The 21049-nt window shown below is 42.2% G+C and overlaps 1 protein-coding gene across 2 annotated transcripts in view; it reads left to right on the plus strand.

The window, feature by feature from the left end:
• TENM1 (teneurin transmembrane protein 1) overlaps nt 1-21049 on the plus strand; it is a 257419-nt gene that overhangs the window by 146926 nt on the left and 89444 nt on the right. The window contains exons 11-13 of one of the 2 annotated variants that reach the window (XM_035902110.1): nt 9424-9609; nt 10736-10759; nt 13064-13210. In XM_035902110.1, the coding sequence (XP_035758003.1) occupies nt 9424-9609; nt 10736-10759; nt 13064-13210 (357 nt within the window). The remainder of the gene's footprint in view (nt 1-9423; nt 9610-10735; nt 10760-13063; nt 13211-21049) is intronic. The other variant, XM_035902112.1, reaches the window with a different exon arrangement.

Below are 21049 nucleotides of genomic sequence, written 5' to 3' on the forward strand. Positions count from 1 at the left end.
TTACCTCACGCCTCTCCTGATTCTCATGGGCTGTCACTTACGCAGCAGGTTTCCCATTTTTCCTACGCAACTGGCTTTTCAGCCCGAGGACCTGTGGATTGCATTTTCCCCTCTGTGAGTGAACACAAAGGCAGAGCTTTCATAGCTTTCATCTCCCTCATTACTGCTCACGATAGTTTGTTCTCAACTGCTTTCTTACCAGGCTCCTGATCAGATAAAATACCCAACGAGGTAGACGTTGCGTGGCGTTTCCTTTTCTGGTTCTCCACGTCTCGTGAAGGATTTCAGAGCTCGTTAGCCAGAGTATGAACCTCTGGTGGCGACTGCAGTCTCACTGCTTTACAATGTGTATAGCTTGAAATCGAACAGTGGAGACAAATTATAAAACAGGACCAAATTTGACAAGGCAACTCCATATTGACTTGGGAAACACGGTATTTAAAAAACGTCCTGGTCAGAATACTGTGTGGTTCTCCTCACCCTTGTGTCAGTCTAATCTTCCTTGCCATTAGGTTACACTTCTGCTCATTTATTTTAAACGTTTCCCACAAAAGCCTTGTCCAACCTGCCAACCTGCATCATCTCCAAGAAGAGACAGGTTCTGCCGCTGAAGTCTCTGGTCTGGCAAGCAGAGCATAATTGTATTCTGCTTTACACCGGTCCCGTGGCTGGGTAAACAGAGATATACCCGATGGCAAATGAGTAATCCTTTCCCAGTGGTAGCAATTTTCAGAGCTTTGGCTGCCTGAAATGAAATATCTGTTAGTATGTTTACCATTACCAGTCAGGATTCATCAGGCTGTATTGATTAAATTTTTGCACTGTAAAAATACCACTTTGAACCACAGCAAAATCGATAAAGGGTGAAGTTTTTTATATATACAAATTGGATTTGGATCAGGAAGAAAATACTCTTCATCAGATGAAAAATAAAGCTGGAAAAAAAATGTGATAAAAGATCTGAGAAGGGGGAAAAAGTTTCTCTATCGTTTCCCCCGCCTCTGCTTTGTTTGCTCTTTGGACCTTTCTGTCTGTCCACTGATTGCTTTTCTACACAAATAAATTTTCAAGCAAATTGAGGCTCCCAGTCTGGAAAAGATGCTTTGAAATAGGTGTAGCATTATCAGAAGCTACGTTACGGTTTTTTAAAAAAATGCAATTACATTCACAGTAATGCTGATGGCAGCCTTCCTACTACAATTCAGAAGAGCTATTTATAGAGTACTTAATGCATCAGAAATAAGTTCAATGAGATGATGGTAGGATTATTCCAGAAAGCAATTAAAACCGTCACTAGATTGATGGTGAAACATTCTGAGTAACAAACAGTGGGGATATGGCATTTTAGTTCCCATGGGTTTATTTTATGTGTTGTGGCCTGTGGTAAGAAGATAAGACGGGTAGTTAGATATCTGTGAGGCAACACGTCAGGAAGGTTTTCTGCATAAAGTGCACAGTGGAAAGGTTTAAAATGAAACCATGTTTGGAGAATGGAGAATTTTTGCCTTTGGTAGAAATAGTCGATCATTGTGTGGTGATTGCGTCTGAATTATCCCAAATAATAGTCAGGGCTGCGTGAAGTTTAGCTTGCCTCAGTTTGTTCTGAAGACGCTGACTATTCAGTAGTATTTTTCTGGAACTCTCATCTCTCTGAGGAAGACCTGACTTCCCAAAGTGCCTCATTGCCTCCTGGCAGAACACCTCCTGGGATAATGCAGTTCATAGCATGAAGAAGAGCGCCAGGATTGAACCTTTACTCAGAGTGATTTCAGCCGTGCTCTTTTCCAGTTGCCAGCGAGACCACCCAAAAGCTTATTTACTGAAAGCACTAATTTATTTCCTAGCAAAAGCAATAGATCTACTGAAGAGAAAATAGGAAACAGGGTATCAGTCATGTAATCATGAGGGAGAGGGGGTACTTGATACGAGTCCAAGTAATAGAAGACATCAAGAAGACGCAAGAAAAGAATGATATTTAAGGCATTTAAGGAACGTCCACGTGTTCATGTAACACACAGAAAAGTGTAAATAGTTGTAATATCTTATGAGCCTCTCTAACATTGCTCAGAGCCAGAAATGAGGGCAAATAACAATTTGGAGTAGGACCTGTTTTCTCCTTGAGGATTTGTCCAAAATCATTCCTGCCCTGCTTAATGTAGCTTTATATGCTTGCTACAGCCTCTTGCTGCATGACAGTGTCAGAAAGGATAAATATCAATAGCTGAATAAATTTACACATTCTAGCCTGATAACAGACTGCAATAGAAAACTATTTCAGACACCAATGTCTCAGGTTGGGTGAGATGAATCTCACGCTTTGGCTCTTTTGTTGGGATGGACCACCAAGTCCCACTTTCTGCAAGAGCAGAATCTTTGGAAATGCCTGTGGAGGTGCTTTTGGAGGCACATGTGAGAACAAATTCCATGCAAGCATTTTGCAGCGTTCATGTAATTAACATTAAAGCGTTGCTTTGAATTTATTCACACAACTACAACAAACCCTCAAACTCACAAATTGTTGTGATATTGTGAGATGACCTTTAATATATTTCATTGTCAGATGTAAGCGTGCGCCGCAGGGAGAGAAGGACAAGAAATATTGCAGCAAGAGAAATTTAGATTGAGAGAATATTTGTTTGTGAAGGTCGGGGGCGGGGGGAGAGGGGGGATTACCTAGTCCCGATGTAGGCTCTCTGTTGCTGGGAGCTTTTAAGGGGTACCAGGTATGATTCTGTTTGGAACAAGGAAGAACAGATGATCATGTGAAGTCCTTTGCACCTCTCATGTCTATGAATCTACATTAAAATAGGTGAACTGGGCTATGCAGAGATACATGTCAGAACTATGTGTTATTTTAGCATTCTGAGAGTAGAGGCTTTTTTTTTTATTTTTGCCAAACAGTCGACAGTCACTCAGTGAGGATCTGTCATACTGATTTATTTTTGATTGTACCGAATTTCACGTAAAGTTCTATGGCATTTTCCCAACAAGTTTTGCTTGGCGGTGTGAAGGATAGGGAGAAGGTGTAGCAGTAATTGTTGGGGAATGGACCTTTGCTGCCTCTTCCACGCAGGACCCTGGTTTCTGTTTGCCAGAGGAAATGTTCACCGAACCTGGCAGCTGACAGCCAAAGACTTCAAAATTAATGTTTTGCAGGCACTTCCAAGTCCCTTTGATTTCCAGCTCGGGTTTGAAGAGCAGGTGCCGCTGAATACTGGCAGAGCCCATGTCGTACTTCTGTGTTGCCTCTGTAGAAAAACCGTCCCTAGCTTGACGGTTTATTGGCATGGCTGTGGCCGGCTGAGAACGTAAAAAATCGCACACCTGACTGATGCACTGGGACGCTGCTGGAGAAGCCTAGATTAGATGCAGTTATAACATCCAGATTGCTAAAGGAGTTTATTTAAATCAGGAAAATAATATAAGCTATACCATAAAAATAATGTCTCTTCTAGTACAGATGCGTAAAACTTGGTATTGCCATTAGACCTCGGTAGTGCACGCTCTCGGGTAACCTGCTCTAGTGGGGACAACCTTCCATTAGGTTTTACTGAAAAGAAATAGCTCGAGTGCTTTTGAAACTCCTAAAACTTGACATTTTTGAAATGTTTTGTGGTGTAAAAAATTATATTAATAAAGTCAGTTGCTGAAAATGAAAGCTGGAACAGAGTTGTCTCCAGGACACAGCGGGAAGGTAATTTAAAAAGCTCAGGAACATTGTTGAAATTATCATGCAAGCTTATTAAATGCAATGTATATTTAAATTGAAAAAACTTACTTTATTAGGCCTAGATGGGTGATTTTTGCTGCCTCCAGCAGTTAAGCTTATTGGGTGAAAGTCAGGTTAGATTAATTTCTAATCTTTATGGAAAACCACTTATTAAAAAATGGATAGCAAAATTATGAATATGATACTTAAGGTTTAGACTGTAGAACAAGACTCGCCGCTGAACGTGGAGTAAAATGACAGTGGTTTTGTAGTATTGGACCAATTTTGTTTACACATAGTTTTGTATTCTTAGCATGATTTTTTAAGAGTTATTTCTGAAACATGTCGAATTAACATTAAAATCTTCCCTTATCATTACAAATTATAAAATATTTAGCTTTAATTTCCCTTTTCATGTCACATAAGTAGAAACTTATTATAAAACACATTTGAAAGAACTCATTGTTGACTTAGGTAATTAAAATGAAGAGTGTGGAGTGAATTTTTAATGCTTTTTAGATTAGCTCAGGAATGAACATATTTGTCCCCTTCTCAAGAATATGTACAAATAGTGCTTCACAGCTCACATTTGCCTTCTTCCGAGAAAATTAATGAGCATTCAGAATTAAGGACACGATGGTAAAAATTCTAGGCTGAGCTGAACATTTTTTTCAGTCTCTTATTCATTAATTGGTTTAAGTCTAAGGACTCTGAATTTTAGATTTGATAAAGACTGTGTTTCATGAAAGTCTGTTGGAAACGGCAGGGGTCGGTTGAGGCCGGCTCCCAGCAATTTGCCAGCACGTTGCTTGCAGCAAGTCTGCCCAGCTGAGCTTTTTTTCTTTTTTTTTTTTTTTAAATAAGGAAATTAACTTTCCAGCCCTACACTTAGAGAAGTCTGGTTTGATTGCAAAGTATACAGGTACAAAAACCGAAACAAGGCCGTGAATTACTGTGAAATTAGGGTGGCTCGGTTGGTTTGGTGGGAGCCGTGAAAATTCACGCCTACGGAGGCTGCAGACCAGCCTTCACCCCGCCGCGCTCCACAAGGCCTGCCTAGAGCTCGGGCAGGCAAGCTGGGCAGGGTTGTGTCTGCTGAACGGTGACAGAGAGGAGAGGGAGAGAAGAGGTGGCTTTTGCGTAAGCCGACAAGCCTAAACACCAACGCAGCTGAGCGTCTTCACAAATTATGTGTTGCGCTGTACGTTATGAGAATGATTGGCAATTAATGTAACGGCAAACTAACGGCTTGTGATAGAATACCTCTGAGTTGACTTTTCTAATCCAAACTACAATCTCTTGTCACCTGCCTCTCCCTTCTTACCTTAAAGAAGAGTATTCTCTTGGGAATGGGAAGAGTATAGGGACGCGGTCCGGTTGTGTAGGAAGGGGGTCGGGAAGGCCAAGGTGCAGCTGGAGCTAAACTTGGCTAGGGATGCAACGAACAATAAGAAGGGTTTCTACAAGTATATCAGCTGGGGGGGGTTGGACTAGATGACCTCTAGGTGTCCCTTCCAACCCAAAACATTCTATGATTCTATGAAATAAAGTCACCTTCTCCAAGCTCTTGTCCTTTGCAGTCTTGCCTGATGGCACAGCTTGTGGCTTCTCGGCAGTATGGTCCCCGTCCGGGCTGGTATCTGCAGCTGCTCCTCCCTTGCCCTGCCCATGTTGCTTCTTTGATCCCTCAGTGGGCCGATTTAGCTCGGCAAGCTGTCAGGTATTAACCCAGGATAATAAAGTGAATAATTATCTGCCAGTTCCATGATCTGAATCAGCTCACCGCAGTTTCAGATAAGCGCCAGGCAGAGCCAGGAGATGGATGGAGAGGAGGGGGACTGGAATGGCTGTTTCAGCCAGAGGAGATATCTTTGGCTGGCTCAACTGCTGCCCTTGCCCCGTCGCGCCAGCCCTTGTGGAGTACCCGCTGCGTTTTGGGGTCCTTCTGAGTCCTGTAGGACCAACTGCTACGGCCTTCCGTAAAGGACCACGCTCCGTCGAGCAGAACGGTTGCGTGATGTCTGCCTTGCTGTCCGGCTTCAGTGCCGTCTCAATTTTTACCACATCAGCTTTGTTTGAAGCTAGTGACCTATTGCAAGTTATGGTACAGTTTCCCATCGCATTCCGTCGCTGTCCACTCACTCGAGGGTCTCATTTTGTCAAGTCTACTGTGGAAACCCACTCCCTCAAGACAGACAGAAACACTTATGTGGCTCCCTGCTATGCTGATATTTCTGTACTTGTTTATCTACAGCTAAGGAATTGGTTTGCATTTTAAAAGAGGACAACCTGAACTGATAATGCTTTTTTTTTAATCTTAGTTGTTTGAATTAGCTGTGGATTAAAGCTGCAGGTACTCCTATGGCATTAATGGGATGATTTTAGGCTTGATTTCCCTTGCTTTGCATGAGAAGTCTGGGGAGAATCTTGGATTTGCATGGCAAAATACATTATCACAGTAAACAGCGTTCTGAAGCCTTATATTAAATCGCCAGAACAAATCTGAGTCTCAAGCTTGGCCTCAGTGACCATAAAGTATGAGTGGGCTGAGCAGCAGGACAGCTAGGGTAACCGAGGAAGGTGTCTGGCCCAAAGTAAGAAACCGCGTTTCATTCCATCTGGTGCTCACAGAATTGGTTTTGATTGGCATCAGAAAAAGGCTTAGATTAACTATTTGGGGGGAAAAAATGCCTTCCTTAGAAGGAAAGGCAAGAGCTAGGTAAGATCATTCCAGTATTCCTTTTCCAAGACAGGGTGGTGGGGATAGAGGAAGCCATGATATTCCAGTAGGCGAAAAATAAAGGAAAATTTGTTTGGCTGTGTATGATCTTATGTGGGAAAATAGAATTTTAAAAAAGGATCCTTGTGAGCAAAGACTATCTACTGACTGGCCTAGGATATTTTTTGATGAGAGAGGAAATCTTGGATCTCCACTTCATTAATCTGATCAAACTTAATCTGATTGAGTTTGAATTGTGGTTAAACGTTTTATTCCTTGTGGGAAACACGGGGAAAACAATGGAAAACTTTCAAACACTTTCAAATCCATCTAATTTGTGGGTTGTAAAATAGGAATATGTGCCAGATCTGTGTCCCTACGGTAGGGCTGTGCCTGCGTTGCTTTCGGCTGCATGCCGCTATTATTTCTTTGTTTGGCAGATGAGTTTGTCATGATCAGACTGCCGGGTGGACGGACAGGGGTGAGACAGGCATGTGGGAATGTGTTCAAGGTTTTCCACAGCTGGTTCTTTGATCTATTTACAGATAGAGAAGTGGTGGGAGCTGCTAGAGCTGCTGGCACCATCGGAAGCTCTGCGTATCACTTTGTTTCCCCACTGCAGCCGTTCCAGCCTGCCTTGCCACTTCTGTATAATGATGCCGACGCCGTTCCCTGAAGTTTGGGCATCGGTTGAACTAAGCCAGTGCCACAACTGCAAAAAACTGTGTAGCAGAGACTCAATCCAGAAGGGTCAAAAAACCCCATCTACTTCACTTACCCCAGCATGGTGTGGGCTATAGAATATTTCTTAAAATCCTCTTAACAATCTCTGCCACTTACAGTAAAATACCAAAAGCAATAATTATAATGAACTAGAGGGCGATCAGGAGAGATCAAAGGCATCCCTCCAGCAGCCTGAGTCCTTGAAGTAGCAGGTAATTTGTTAGATTTAATTCTCAGGAGTTAGGCCATGCTCCAAGCTCTAAAGATAGGTTAAAATAATACCAGTGGTCCTCTGCCAGTCTGGCCTGGGGCTGATTCTTCTGTGATCCCAGATCTGGTGGGATCAGTTTACTTCCCGATCGTAGGAGCAAGGGTTTGGGCGAGTTCAGTACCGCTGAAATCCCGGAGCAAGTCCCCCGTCGTCCTCTGAGAGGTCTCCCAGGTTTCCAAGGAACAAACAAGTAGCACAACAAAAAAGCCAAGCTAAATTGGGCAGCGAGGGGGAAGAAATCCTTCCCAGTACCTGCAGGCAGGCGGTCCAAGACATGAAGCATTGGATTAATACGTGATCAGCAGGCAGCAATCAAGTCTTTCTAAGGGATCCTGCCCCAGGCTCAGCACAGGTTTTTGTTTGAGTGTAGCAGAGCAGTCTCTTTCCTTGTCTTATATACTCTTTTGCAGGAATACCATCAGATAGTTATGTTTATCTTGTACTCCAGTTAAAATTGTTAAAAATCGTAAAATTAATTATTTTTTATGTAGCTGATTTTGACTTCCTCGGGACAGTACTTCACAGTTGCTTTTACTGAATTTTATCTTAGGTTCTTTACCATGCCTTCTGCTTCCGAAGATGATTTTGAGTTTGACCGTGCTCTTCCAGTTTGTCACTCACCGATTCTTTCGGTGGCGCTCTGTGCCATCACCCCGGCGATTAGTGAAAATAAGGGCTGGGGTCTCCCCGGAGGCAGAGCCCAGCACGTCCGCAGTGTCACTGTGCAGTCCTGTTCCTGTGCTGCTTTTCTCTTTGTGTTAAAATGATTGGAATTGATAAGATTTCAATTTAAACTTTTAAAAACTTTGCTTGGTGTATACGGTGACAGCATTTGTCACTACAAATGCTTTTAAGGATGTTTATATACAATAGTTCCAAGATATAAATGATCATTGTTTAAAAGCTGTCAAGGGAAAAATCTTGCCACAACTAAATATGTAACACTGACATTTGAAATCAGAGCAGACACGGTTATTTGGCTTACACTTGTAGTGCTATCAGCTGCTTTCCGAGAGGAAGAAGGAGGAAACATTTCTGTGGCAGGTTAATTGCAGAATAACAAGCAAATTCTGTCTCTTGACACTAATTATTCTAAATAAATTCAAACTACGTGGAACCTTTTTATAATGAAGCCATTCTTTTCACCGAACAACTTTAGTCTAAGTGGAAGTAGAATTGCAATTGGCATATTGCGATGTATTGAAACAATTCAGGATTTTCATTCCACTTCACAATAAGTGGCGTTCTACAATGCCCAGGTAGAGAAATTGTTCTGAGGGCAGTGAAGGACATACTCCTGTCTTCCCCAAACAGCTTTTCTGGTTTCTTAGCAGTTGCCTCATGAGAGTCAGGAAGGAAAAAAAGTTTTAATCCCTGAAAGTCATTTTAGAGCTAGGCAGATCTGCGTGGCCTGTGAGTCATGAAATATTATATACTGCCATCGGAGCGGGGTGCTTGCTCTTCTTCTTTCTCACCGTTAGCTTTCCGGTGGCTCTTCTTGCTGTAAGGGAAGGCCATTTTGCCATCACCACAGATGTCTGAATATCTCAAAGCCTTTTGCTTGTATGTATTTAATGTGCCACTTTATCCTGTAATTCAGCTCACTTGCAATATTTGAGTTTATAATAGATTTCAGAACTGAGCCCGTGGGACCTGGGAACAGGCATGGCGTGCCGTTATTAAAGGCCTCAGCTGAAATCAGTCAAAAAATACGGATTTTTTTTGTGTCACTGTTTGTCTGGGTTAGACCCACTGCCCTACCATATGCAAAGGCATCATTTTTGCAGTCCCTACCCCAAACAAATAAATGGTCTTGCAAGTAACTGCTAAAGGAGGGGACAGCCAGGTTGTGTAAGGTCCATACTGGGTGATGGAATCCCGTATTTGATCTGATTGATGAGTGGTATTAGTATAGAAGTGATTAAATTTAGGATCGGTGCCAAGACTATTTGCAGTATGAAACTGCTGTTTCACACTATGTATTTTTGTAATCTTCTGCAGAGCTGTGTACCCTGGACTGCGGCAGCCACGGTGTCTGTTCAAGGGGGATATGCCAGTGCGAAGAGGGCTGGGTGGGACCGACCTGCGAAGAACGTACCTGCCACTCTCACTGCGCTGAACACGGCCAGTGCAAGGACGGGAAGTGTGAGTGCAGCCCCGGATGGGAAGGGGACCACTGCACCATTGGTAAGGGCGTTTTGTACCTCTAGAAATAAAATGCATAACATCTCAACCAGTTACACAAAGATCTGCCATAGCCATCAGCCTGATTCAAGTCGTTTTGGAAAAACAGAGACCCAGAATGCGGCCAGGTGTAAAAAGGTGCCTCTGAGCTGGTGTTGCACCCTGCTGTCCCACAGAATGGCAGCCCAGTGCAGCTTTCTGTGTAGAGGAAAGAACATTGATAAATTAATGTTTTAAAAAAACACACAGAAGGAAGATACCTCAGTTCTAACATATCTTTGGCTTGTGTTCATATGTGAATCTTCGAGTCAGGAAGGGAAAAAATGTTTAAGAAATAGAAAGTATGAGGGGATGAAGCTATTATTCAGCTTGAGTAATTCTTGCATTAAATTTCTTGCCTTCATGTCTGAGGATTTACATATTTTACTTATTACTAGACATGTTTTTTTACTGCTAGCTTCTAACAATATTCCTTATAAGGTAAAGCTTTCAGATCTTTTTAGAAGTCATTACTCTACTATACAAATGTAATAGTTACATTTTTAATGAAATACAGCAGGTTTTTGCAAAGTCTAATAGTGTTTCTCCCTAAAATGTCCCAGAGCAAGTTTATTCATAAACATTTTAATTGTTTATAATGGCAGGGTATCTAATTTTCAGGGCTAAGCAGCATAAGGCTTCATGCTTGCTTCTTGAAAAAAGTAGAATGTTTTCTCTTTATCTTGATCATTTTAAGATAATTCACTCACTGGCTCTAGAATTTGCTAAATGAGATTTGCTACATCAAGAATTAGTTTTGTGAAGGAGGAATGGCCTAATTTTCTAAAGATTGTGTAGAGCAAATGCAGAAAAGGACCAAAACAATTAAAAAGATAAATAGAGCTGCTCTTCGCATTGTAGGCACTGCCAGGCGTGGCCCGAGATGTCCTCTGCGTGCTCGTCGCCACGTGGCGAGCAATCACGTACGCGATGTCTTTTGATCACGGTAGCAGGAATAGATCTGACTGCAGTAAGAGGGAGATGCGTTCTGTCTAACCAACAGGTGGCAAGCCACAAGCAAATGGTGTCTGTATTTTCATTTGGGTACAGAAGTTCAATCCATCTCAGTTTTGTTCTTTTCTTTTTTAAGCTCACTACTTAGATGCTGTTCGAGGTAAGTTTTTCATACCAGCATTGCGAAAGAATAATGAAAAGATACAAAAGTCTTGGGAATGGAGTGTTTTGTGTTACCTGTTTTGTCTGAGCTTCTGTACTGCTAAGTGGCCAGAATAGGTAAAACATTTGTTTATGGAGATACAGACACACACACACATACACATACAAAATGCACTTTTTAGCAAATCATGTGCTCCACTCGTTTGCAGAGTTGTAGCAATATAAGCATGCTTTATGTGGCCATCTGATGTGCTATGTTAGGCAAATCAGTTTTTTGCTCTCGCTTACCATTCCAAAGTAATGACAGAGCTGAGGACTTGCTCAGAAAACTTTGTCGATTCTGTCTTCCATGAGAACAAAAATTCTTTTTTTTTTTTCTGTCATTTGTGCTTGAAGCAAGTTTCTTTTGATAAAGAGGTACACTTTTTTAAAGGCTGTCTATGCTAGATGTGATATAGCTCTCTTCAAATCATTTGCTACAAGAGTTAAATTTGATGTTGTTTTTTGTCTGGCGCTGTTCATTTGATTTCCGTGCCTTGCCGCAGGTCCTGCTTATTCATGTCCGCGCAAGTACCTCCCTGCGTTTGGCAGACGTCCCTCAGTCCTCGCCGTGCTGTACGGAGCAATGGCGCACATTGCCCCTTGCAAAAATGCTGCTAGCTCAAATATCAGACTAACCGATATGCCAGAGAGAGACCTGGGTGTTTATTTTGTATTTATTATTTTATTTCTTCAGAATTAGATCATAAAATCGTATAGGCGTTCATTTGATTACATTTATAGTCTTAGAGGAGAACCACACACAGCAGCAAAACATAATCATATACAAGAAATGAATTAACTTGGCAGGACAGTGAATTGCAATGGAAAACCATCCCTGTTACCCAGAGCAGCTCTCTGCATCCTGCCCTTTCCCCCAGCTCCCCAAAAGAGGCAAGTAATTGGCTTCTGTGGTATATCTGGTGGTTGCCAACCTCATGCTATTTTAGAGCAGCAACTTCCAGAATTTCCAATGTGAGGAAAAAAAAAATTCCGAGCAAGAGGGCCAGGCTCTCCAGTCTCCCTGTTTGCAGATGTGATTGACGCACTGTGCCGAGGGTGGGAGGGAGAGAGATGATGTGTCTAGGGTAACATCGCCGGGAAATGTGCTGCACGCTGGGCTGTAAGTCACAACCGGACAGACCAGTTGTACGGATTCTCTGGCTCTCTGGTTGGCTCCAAAAATCCTTTTGGGGCTGCCAAACACATCTGCAGACCAAGGCCTCCTCTTTCTTCCTCAAAAAAAAATTTTCTCTGATACCACATAAGGGTTGATGTTCACTATCAAGTACAGAAGGGCTTTCAGTTCCCCTATGTCCATGCTGGCAGAAAGAAAGGAGCCCCCCTAGAAGGGATGCCACTTGCGCTGTTAAGCTTATTGCTGAGCTTTATCCATTGTCCTTTGGCTCCATGTGTGACATGGTGAGGATTTGACAAATGTCTGAGCTGGCACTGATCTATGCAAGCAGATGGACGCAAGCATACACATCCAAGAGACAATTCCTCTCTCACTCTTATAGGCAAGAGATGTAGTTGAGAATGTCCAAATGACTATTGATTCAGCCCTTACAAGTCTGTAATCCAGAGGATGCTACAGTCGTTGCTCCGGTTTTGATCTAGAATCAGAGCCACTTAAGGGCAAGCAGTTGTCGTATTTGAATCGGCTGTAATGTGAAGGAAGTGGAACTGGACGTTGGGAGGAAATGCTCCCTCATTTGCCTTCTGTGGAAAGAGTTGTAGGGTAGCATAAATCAAACTGGCTTTTTCTCAGCCAGCTGAGTATTTATGAGCAGAATAAAAAGGTCACCTCCACTCCCTGCAATGTGTAGGATTATGTCCAAACAAATGCCAGTTTGTCATTTAAACAATATTTTCCATGTCTATCTTTGATATAAACGTCAATTATGTATATAGCTTCCTTTGTGATACACAACTTACTTTTTCAATAAGTAGAGAAAGAGATGGACACAGCAGACGGTTAAATATCTTCATATAAGTTTACTCACTTTTTTTCTTGCGCACAAAATGTTACGCACTAAAAAATCCTCACTGAGAAATGACTTTTGGGCAAGCAAAGGGAGGGACCAGGATGGGGATTTTTCCATCTTTGGCCAAAAATATAAATGGCTTGTGAGGGTGCTGTGATCATTTGAAGGCAACAAGTATAACCCTGTATGAAAGAATGCTAAAGAATAATTGCACCTGTAAAAGAAGAGAAGAGATCTCCTCCATGAAGGCTTCTTTTTTACATTTTCTTTTCTAGATGGCTGCCCAGGTCTCTGTTATGGGAATGGGAGATGCACTCTTGATCAGAATGGCTGGCACTGTGTTTGTCAAGTGGGCTGGAGCGGCTCGGGATGCAACGTTGTCATGGAAATGGTGTGTGGAGATAACCTGGACAATGACGGAGGTATGATATATAATTCATGTCTCTCTGTTTATTTGTCACATCCTTGATTGCCATTTGAATCTATAGTTTTGGTGTATGTTTTCCTTTTTATCGCAGAATGTCAATGTTTGCTTGCTCAGGACAGTTGTTCCACTGACTTCAGCTGAAGCAGTGCAGTGAGGGAGTGGACCCTTTTGCTAGATGTTATTCAAGGCAGAAATTATGTGTGTGCCGTACCTATCATCCCAATACTTCTTTTTTTTTTCTTTAAAAAAACAACAACAACAAAGTGCAGCAAGTAATTTCTTCTCTCTCATTTCCACTGTACCTCCTAACTCTGTCATCTATTTCGGAGAAGACAGCCAACATATACCCAAATGAAAAAACCTCCGTGCCTGTCCAAATGCGTCCAGAGTTTACTTTAATGTTAATATTAAATGAATACATTTGCAAGCATAAAGCCTGCATTTAGAGATGCTTTTTTAACATTAATCTCTTTCTTAATGTTTCCACTGGGACACAGCACAGTTCTTGCAATTATCAGGACCTACGTGTGAACGATTGTTGAGTAAGCTGGAGCTGAAAGTACGCAGAAGTAAATTTTGAGAGTACCATTAGCAGAGCCCTGTACTAAAATAATCATTCGCTCTTTTCCACCAGTTGAACCAGGGCATTTGGCACTAGGTGCTCCCTATCTCAGATATCTGTAGTCTCCATTCATTCTAAGGCGGTGTAAGTTTTAGGTTTGCTGGCAAAATCGTAGTTCTTTCATAGGTTAGTCTCTGCCTCCTTTCCAGTAGTTCATTCTAATACACAAGCTGGTGCATTTTTTTTCAGGAAAAAAAATCCAGGCTCTATTTCAAAATTACCAGTGGGAGAAAAGCCACAACATTCCTCACTGATTGTTCTCAGAGTTATTTATTTTTCCTGTCTATTTTAGGAGTAGTCATTCACTGGACAGTCAAGAAGGACAATTGCTTTCCTCTCCTTTACTTAGTGCCATCCTTTGCAGTACACTTGCCCTATCCTCAGAGCTGTGCAGCTTTCTCGTTCAGACTGTGAATACATCTGCCCCGAGTACATTTTTTTCCTTAGATTGTACACTGAGACACACTAAATATGTGTTATCTTACCGTGTCACAGCTACAGACCATCTTGGGTGAGACCTCATACCCCACTGTAATGTCAAACCTTAGTATAATGGTTGTCTGTTTTCTTCTAGGTCATTGATAAATTAAGCTTGATTTAGGGCCAAGAACTGAGGTCACTGTGGGACCTCAATAGAAACATTCTGACTCAGTGATGGTTCCTCATTTACAGATATATTTTGAGACCTTCTGATTTTGTATCCTGTGGGCTCTAAGACCACGCTGCCCTTTGGCAAAGGCTTCCTCATTTCTGAACCCGATTCAAAATCGCCTTATTCCTCGCTTATCCTTCCTTTTCCACCTTATTTCCAAGACATCTAGCAACCATCTCTCCACCCGCTCCCCCTGCTCGCCTGCGCGGGAGCGGATCCCTTTCACACGAGGTCCCGCAGCTGGCATCGCTGCCCCCCGCCTGCCCTCCCGTCTGTCCGCTGCCCTCCCCTGCGGGCCGAGCCGCTGACTCACTCGCCTGCGCGCTGAAATCCGTCCACAAAAACCCTCTTTAGCCTGTAATGTATGTAAAGCATTTTCTGGACCACTCTATGAACTGGCTCTGTATAAACTGCCCTGTACTGTGATTTTGGGTGCTTTATATTCTGCAATAAGGGTGAGTTATTGAAAGAGTTGGCAGTTCTAACTCTAAATCTCCTTGAATTTGTCAGTTTAAGGCAGACACTTAACATCATTTCACTGCAGGTTTTAAAAGTAATTTTCTTTTTCCTTTTTAATGGCAACATAACATGGACTAGGACAGCTCTGTTGACATTACAATTAGAGATAAGTGCAGAGAGAAATCCTTAATTAATCTGACTACTACAGATGGGCTAAATGTAATTAAGTTTCCTTCACAATCAATTTTATATAAGAAAAGAAAATTATATCTGCTATTAAAACCACTTTTCTCTATATATGAAGTTCATAGGACCTGATTTGGCATAAGCATAAATTAGAAAAATTCCGCTGAAGTCCTTGGAGTTATACCAATGTTACATTTATACGAAATCAGAAGCTGATTCCTAGCGTTCAGGGTTTGTGTACATACACAACGGTAAAATCGGAGATTAGGGAAGAGACATGACATTACCTGTTAAGTCCTGTTTGCTGGGAGGTTGTGCCTTAAACTATGAGAATATTGCGGTGGCATAACGAGTTACCATCCATCAAGGTACATAACTGGATTAGGTTCATAAAGATGGAAGCTATTAATGTGTTTGCCTGTAGTTGTGGTGAGTTAAGAGCATGCACTCAGTTGAGATACAGAAACTCAGCTGACGGGTTGCAACTTCCTAAGCCCTTAGGATGCCATCACATTCCCTCAGTGACACCTAGACCAAGAGATCACGCTCTAGGCCTAACTTAGTGCCACTGTGTATTTTCCAAATCATGGTATTCTCACCCAGCAAAGGTCTTATTCGTTCCAGTTGTGTTTAAATCAAACATTTATATGTCAGTCCTTAGGAGGTGTTTTGTGCTTCCAATTCCTTAGGAGGAAGTCGCAACCAAAGACCAAAGCTGTAGTAGCGTTGAACAATTATTATTTCAAAAAAACTCTGATTTCAGGAGTTAGGCAGAGTGATAATTTTCTGTAGTTTCCAGTTGATTTATTATACAGTACTTTCAGAGATTGAAAACCTGAGATTTTTACTATATAAAAATACATTCAAATACATGGTAGAAAAAACATGTTAGAAAATTAAGTACTTTATTAGTCGCAACTGCAGGGATTGAATAATGTCATTTATTTGGCACGAGGAAGTGTTAGTGTTTGGCCTGTAGTAACAGCACAAAAGCTTTGGGAGGGAAGGAAGTCTTGAATTCATTTTTTAAGGACTGGTATATTAGTATGAAAGTAAGCCACAGGAATATTCACAGGCATCCCGGTTCTGCAGACCCTGAAGTACTGAGTTCCCCATCAGTGCAGTTATCCGTGGTGGTAAGGTTAAACACGTGCGGAAATATTTTCCTGAGCAGGGAGAGTACTATTTCTTTCAGAGCCCCGTTAGTATGCGCTGTTCTTGTACCCTGACTGTACCATGACTGCCTTTCCCATTCCGTCTCATAACTCTCTGTTAGCTTTTTCCTACTCGCAGACTTAAGGGCATGTTTACCTGTTCAAATATCACTACAAATACCATTGAAAAGGTCTTAGCATTATAACAGATGCACGACGGCATGGTTTGCACTTGCTCTCGTGGAGTGCATCTGCAGTCTGTTAGCAGTGTGGTGTCCATTAAATAATGCCAAGAAGTCAAGCAGATGTCCTTTGCAGTGGGGCCTTTCCCTCGTCGTGGCTTCCCTCAGCATCACGTTACTCCCCATTTCTTACTCTTCTTTCATTGTCATGACTGACATCATTTCATTTTCAGTTTATAAGGTGACCATTTGGCGCATCTGAGGAGGTCATTTTCTCTTCTCCTGCCCTTATTTTAGACTCATTTGGAAGCTTCAGTAGCTCCAGGAGATGGCTTGAAAGCTCTGCTGAGTTCTGCACAGGCAGGGCTCTTGGCGCCAGCTCGCCGGTCACCCCCCCGCCCTGCCAAGCCACGATTTACCTGCTCTTCTGACATATACTTACATTGCTGCTGCACATCCAGGTCTTTGTCTTAAGCTGAAAGTTGCAGCCTGTCACTGTCATTAATTTCTTTGATACGATCTCGCTTTTAAATTTGCCTGGATCTCTCGTCATCGTTTTCTGTTTCTTTCATGAATCAGTCCTGACTGTTTGTTTTTAAGGCAAATGCTATTTACTACACGCTTTGAATTCTCTTCCAAATATCCCTTCAGTCACTTCAGACAGTTATTGTAGTTTTCTCCGAGCTTTTCCAAGCACAAGAAAATATATGACTCAGCATAGCCTTGGGTTGATAACCAGTGCTGCTAAAATATTGATGTATTTCTGACCCATCCATTGGCATTTTAATAACCTATCCATCACAGAGATATTGAGTCCATGTATAAGTAATATGCTATTATTACACAATATAAATAATACTGATGGGAATGGTTTTCATTGTTGCTGAGCAGCGAGGGCTCCCCGGGGATGCTTACAGTTTCTGAAAATCGTGCCCTGATATATTTGCGTTCTCCTCTGTGTGGAAGGCCAAGCACCGCAGGCACTCGCTGGATAAACCACTCTGCAGCCTTTCCACAGGCACGCCGGTGGGTTCCCGATGTGCTTACACAAACGCCGGTGTTCCCAGTTAACAGCCTCACTGTCGGCTGCATGCTATGGCTAAAATTTGAGAAGCAGTTTGGATTAATGCATATGAAGAAGCATTAGAGACTCATGATGGTTACTGCTGCTCAGTCTCTTCTGAAGTTACTCTTTGATTCAGTTTGCTTAGATTCCTGGCAACCCTAATTAGACTTGGCTCAAGTCAGCACAGGCATTCTTTAATGCTTATTTGAAAACCGTAAAAGAAAGCAAGCAAATGTAAGTTGAAGATTCCTGTGGATTATTTTTTTTTCCCCACAAACAACAATAGTATTGAACAACTGATCATGCGAGCGTACCGAAAAGCTCAAATCCTTCAAGTGTGGAGAGTCATGGTGTTGAGTTTTTTAGGTTGTCTTGCATAAGGAGTTCGGAGAACAAAATCTGCTTACTACAAGGAGAAACTTAAAGCCCATTTTTTACTTTCTGTGAAAATTTCTGGACGGAGTTCTCACAGCTCCATCGCTGGCGTGCGCTCACTGGGATCAGTACAGAGGGAGCAGGAGAGCACTTACACCCCCACCACCACCACCCCCGAGCTGCTCTGCAGCAGTGCAGGTGAAGGTCACTGGTATGACTTACACTAAGGATAGTGCATTGCTTAGAGATTGATTTGATTTTCATGCGACTGAGCAAGTGTTTGTGAGTATGCCTGCATACATGGATATGCATGCACCATGTAAGCACGTACACTGCTTCTTGTAGTATTCTGGGTTGGGCATTGACTTCAAACCTGTTGTAGTTAACATTAGTAGTGTCTTCTCCATTCAGAAGCTCAAAGGGGTGAGAACTCTGCTCTTTTAATGAACTTGAAGGCAGAAGAACAGCAATTTTAACTATTACTGCTAACTATTTACATTTTGCTTGCCAGAACCTAATGATAGTGGATGGTTTATTAAAATCACTAACCCAGTAACGTGGGAGGTAGAGACTGATAGAATTTGTCATTTTCATAGCCAGTTAATAAAGTGTCTCAGCGGTTTAATAGAAAAGAAACCGCTGTGAAAGTTATTGCACGCTGCACTGGTGAGCTGGGGAAGCCACCGCTGCCGAAATTAGACCCGAAATTAGATCTTTGCTTCCCTTAGCAGTGAACCCACCCAGAGCCTCCCTAACGTGTGTGTTAGGGTGTTCCTCTGCCTAGGCAATTTGTACTGATGGTGAACATGGATGCGTTTTCAGCCACATGAGTTACCGTGATATTCCCCTATTTGCAGTCATGAATTGCAAGTAATTTAGGGGTAGACGAGAAGACTAGGAAAGGCGGGATTTGAAAAGTAGATGGCATAGAGCTGTTCCTGTCAGGCACAAAGTATGTGACTTGTTTCATGGTCTTGCTATTAGCTTATAGCTGGCAAAATGCCTTTTTCTTTTCCAACTGTTATTCAGTTGTGCGGAGGGTTTACTGTAGATACTACGCAGTGTATGGAAAGCTCAGATACAAAATGTATGAAATACAGTCACTGTACAGCATTTGCCCGGGCGTGGTACGTAAAGAGGTATATTGCTGGAAAGTAACCGGTGGAGAGGTGGGGCCGTAACTCCATTGCCGATTTGTCTGGCTGCCGAAGGTGATCCTCCATGTAGAAGAGAGGTTGCTGCATGATGTGTATGTTAGAGAACATGCTGTACCTAGCATGAACCGAGCTTTCCACGATTGCACTACAGAGCTGAGGATGTAATTTCTTCATACTTGCGGCATTCTTTCAATCAGACTAAATAAGAAAAAAATACACACATAAATGTATAAAAAAGAAAATATATTTTGTTTGCTGGAAAACATTGTGTGATCCCATTAACATGAACTCCTGACACCATGAATATTAATATCATTCCTTATAGAAAGCTTCCTGAAAGGATCCCTTCCCCAGCAAGGAAATGGGAAAATCTTGTTCTAATTCTGTGAGCTACAGCAATGCAGAGGAGTGGTGTGATTGAAAACAGAGCAACTTGTTTTGGCATGCTCTGCCTTTTCTTTGAGGTGGTTTAAATTATTTAAGAGTGCTATGAAGTGCTTTTTATCCTCGGGTCGATCTTTGTGAATTCTATTTTAGCAGTAATATTAAAAATATTTTAATTGTCTGATTTACTTACAAAACCAAAAATCCCAGTTCATCATTATCCCTTGCATACAAAACAAGGTACCTGAAGATGTGAAACCATCATCTCAGACTCCTCAAAATGTGAAGCACTTTATTATATAACCTGTAGCGCGCACCATGAAGGTGTCTGACTCCCTTCTATATCAACTAAATAAAAAAAAAAATGCTAATAGCAAACCCAAATCATTTACACCTCTGTAATACATTTTAGTCTGCACCTATGCTGTGATGCACTTCGTGGTAATTGACAGTAAAAACGTCAGTATACAGGCTCCCCTGCTGGAGGAATTACAGGTTTTGCTGTTTGTAGTAGTGTGTTCCTACTCCTGACTGTTGTCTCCTGAGATTTAAAAGAAACCCTGCTGTTTCCTTAACACAGTAAGTTTTTTAATAGTTGGTTCCTGATAGGAAAACTTAACTAAGAAATGTGCCCATTGGCTGAGAATTGACTAATGTATTTGCAGCATTTTCAAGTGAATGAGTTTGGTGTTTATAAACAAGATTTATTTGTTTTTCTGGGTTATTCTCTTGGATTGAAAAATCTCATTTCAGATAGGATTGGCTTGTTGAAAATGTTATCCTTGCATGCACTTACTAACATGATTTGCATGATTATAAACCGCCTCCATATGCAACTTGCGATTCTGTACCAGTTTGTTTTCCCTGGTTCATTTTCATAGAATCATAGAATCGTTTAGGTTGGAAAAGACCTTTAAGCTCATCAAGTCCAACCATTAACCTAACACTGCCATTCCACCACTAAACCATGTCTCTAAGCCCCACAGCCTTTTAAATGCCTCCAGGGATGGGGACTCTACCACTTCCCTGGGCAGCCTGTTCCAATGCTTGACAACCCTTTTGATGGAGAATTTTTTTTTAATATCCAACCTAAACCTCCCCTGGTGCAACTTGAGGCCATTTCCTCTTGTCCTATCACTTGTTACCTGGGAGCAGAGACCGACATCCCCCCGGCTCCCCCCCCATCAGGCAGTTGTAGGGAGCGATAAGGTCTCCCCTCAGCCTCCTTTTCTCTGGGCTAAACACACCCAGTTCCCTCAGCTGCTCCTCATCAGCCTTGGACTCCAGACCCCTCACCAGCTTCGTTGCCCCCTCTTCTTACCCATTGGCTTGTCTTTCAGCACAAGGGAATGGCCTGCTCCTGTGCCTTTTAAGATTTCCTTCTTGAAGAATGTCCAGCCTTTCTGGACTCCTTTGCCCCTCAGGACAGCCTTCCAAGGGACTCTGTCAACCAGGCCAAAGTCTGCCCTCTGGAAGTCCAAGGCAGCAGTTCTACTGACCGCCTCTCCTTACTTCTTCAAGAACTGAAAACTATCATTTCGTGATCGCTGTGCCCAAGACAGCCTCCAACCATCACATCACCCACAAGTCCTTCTCT

The sequence above is a fragment of the Egretta garzetta genome, unplaced genomic scaffold (assembly GCF_000687185.1).
Source record: "Egretta garzetta isolate BGI_Z169 unplaced genomic scaffold, ASM68718v1 scaffold411, whole genome shotgun sequence".
NCBI classification, from domain to species: Eukaryota; Metazoa; Chordata; class Aves; order Pelecaniformes; family Ardeidae; genus Egretta; species Egretta garzetta.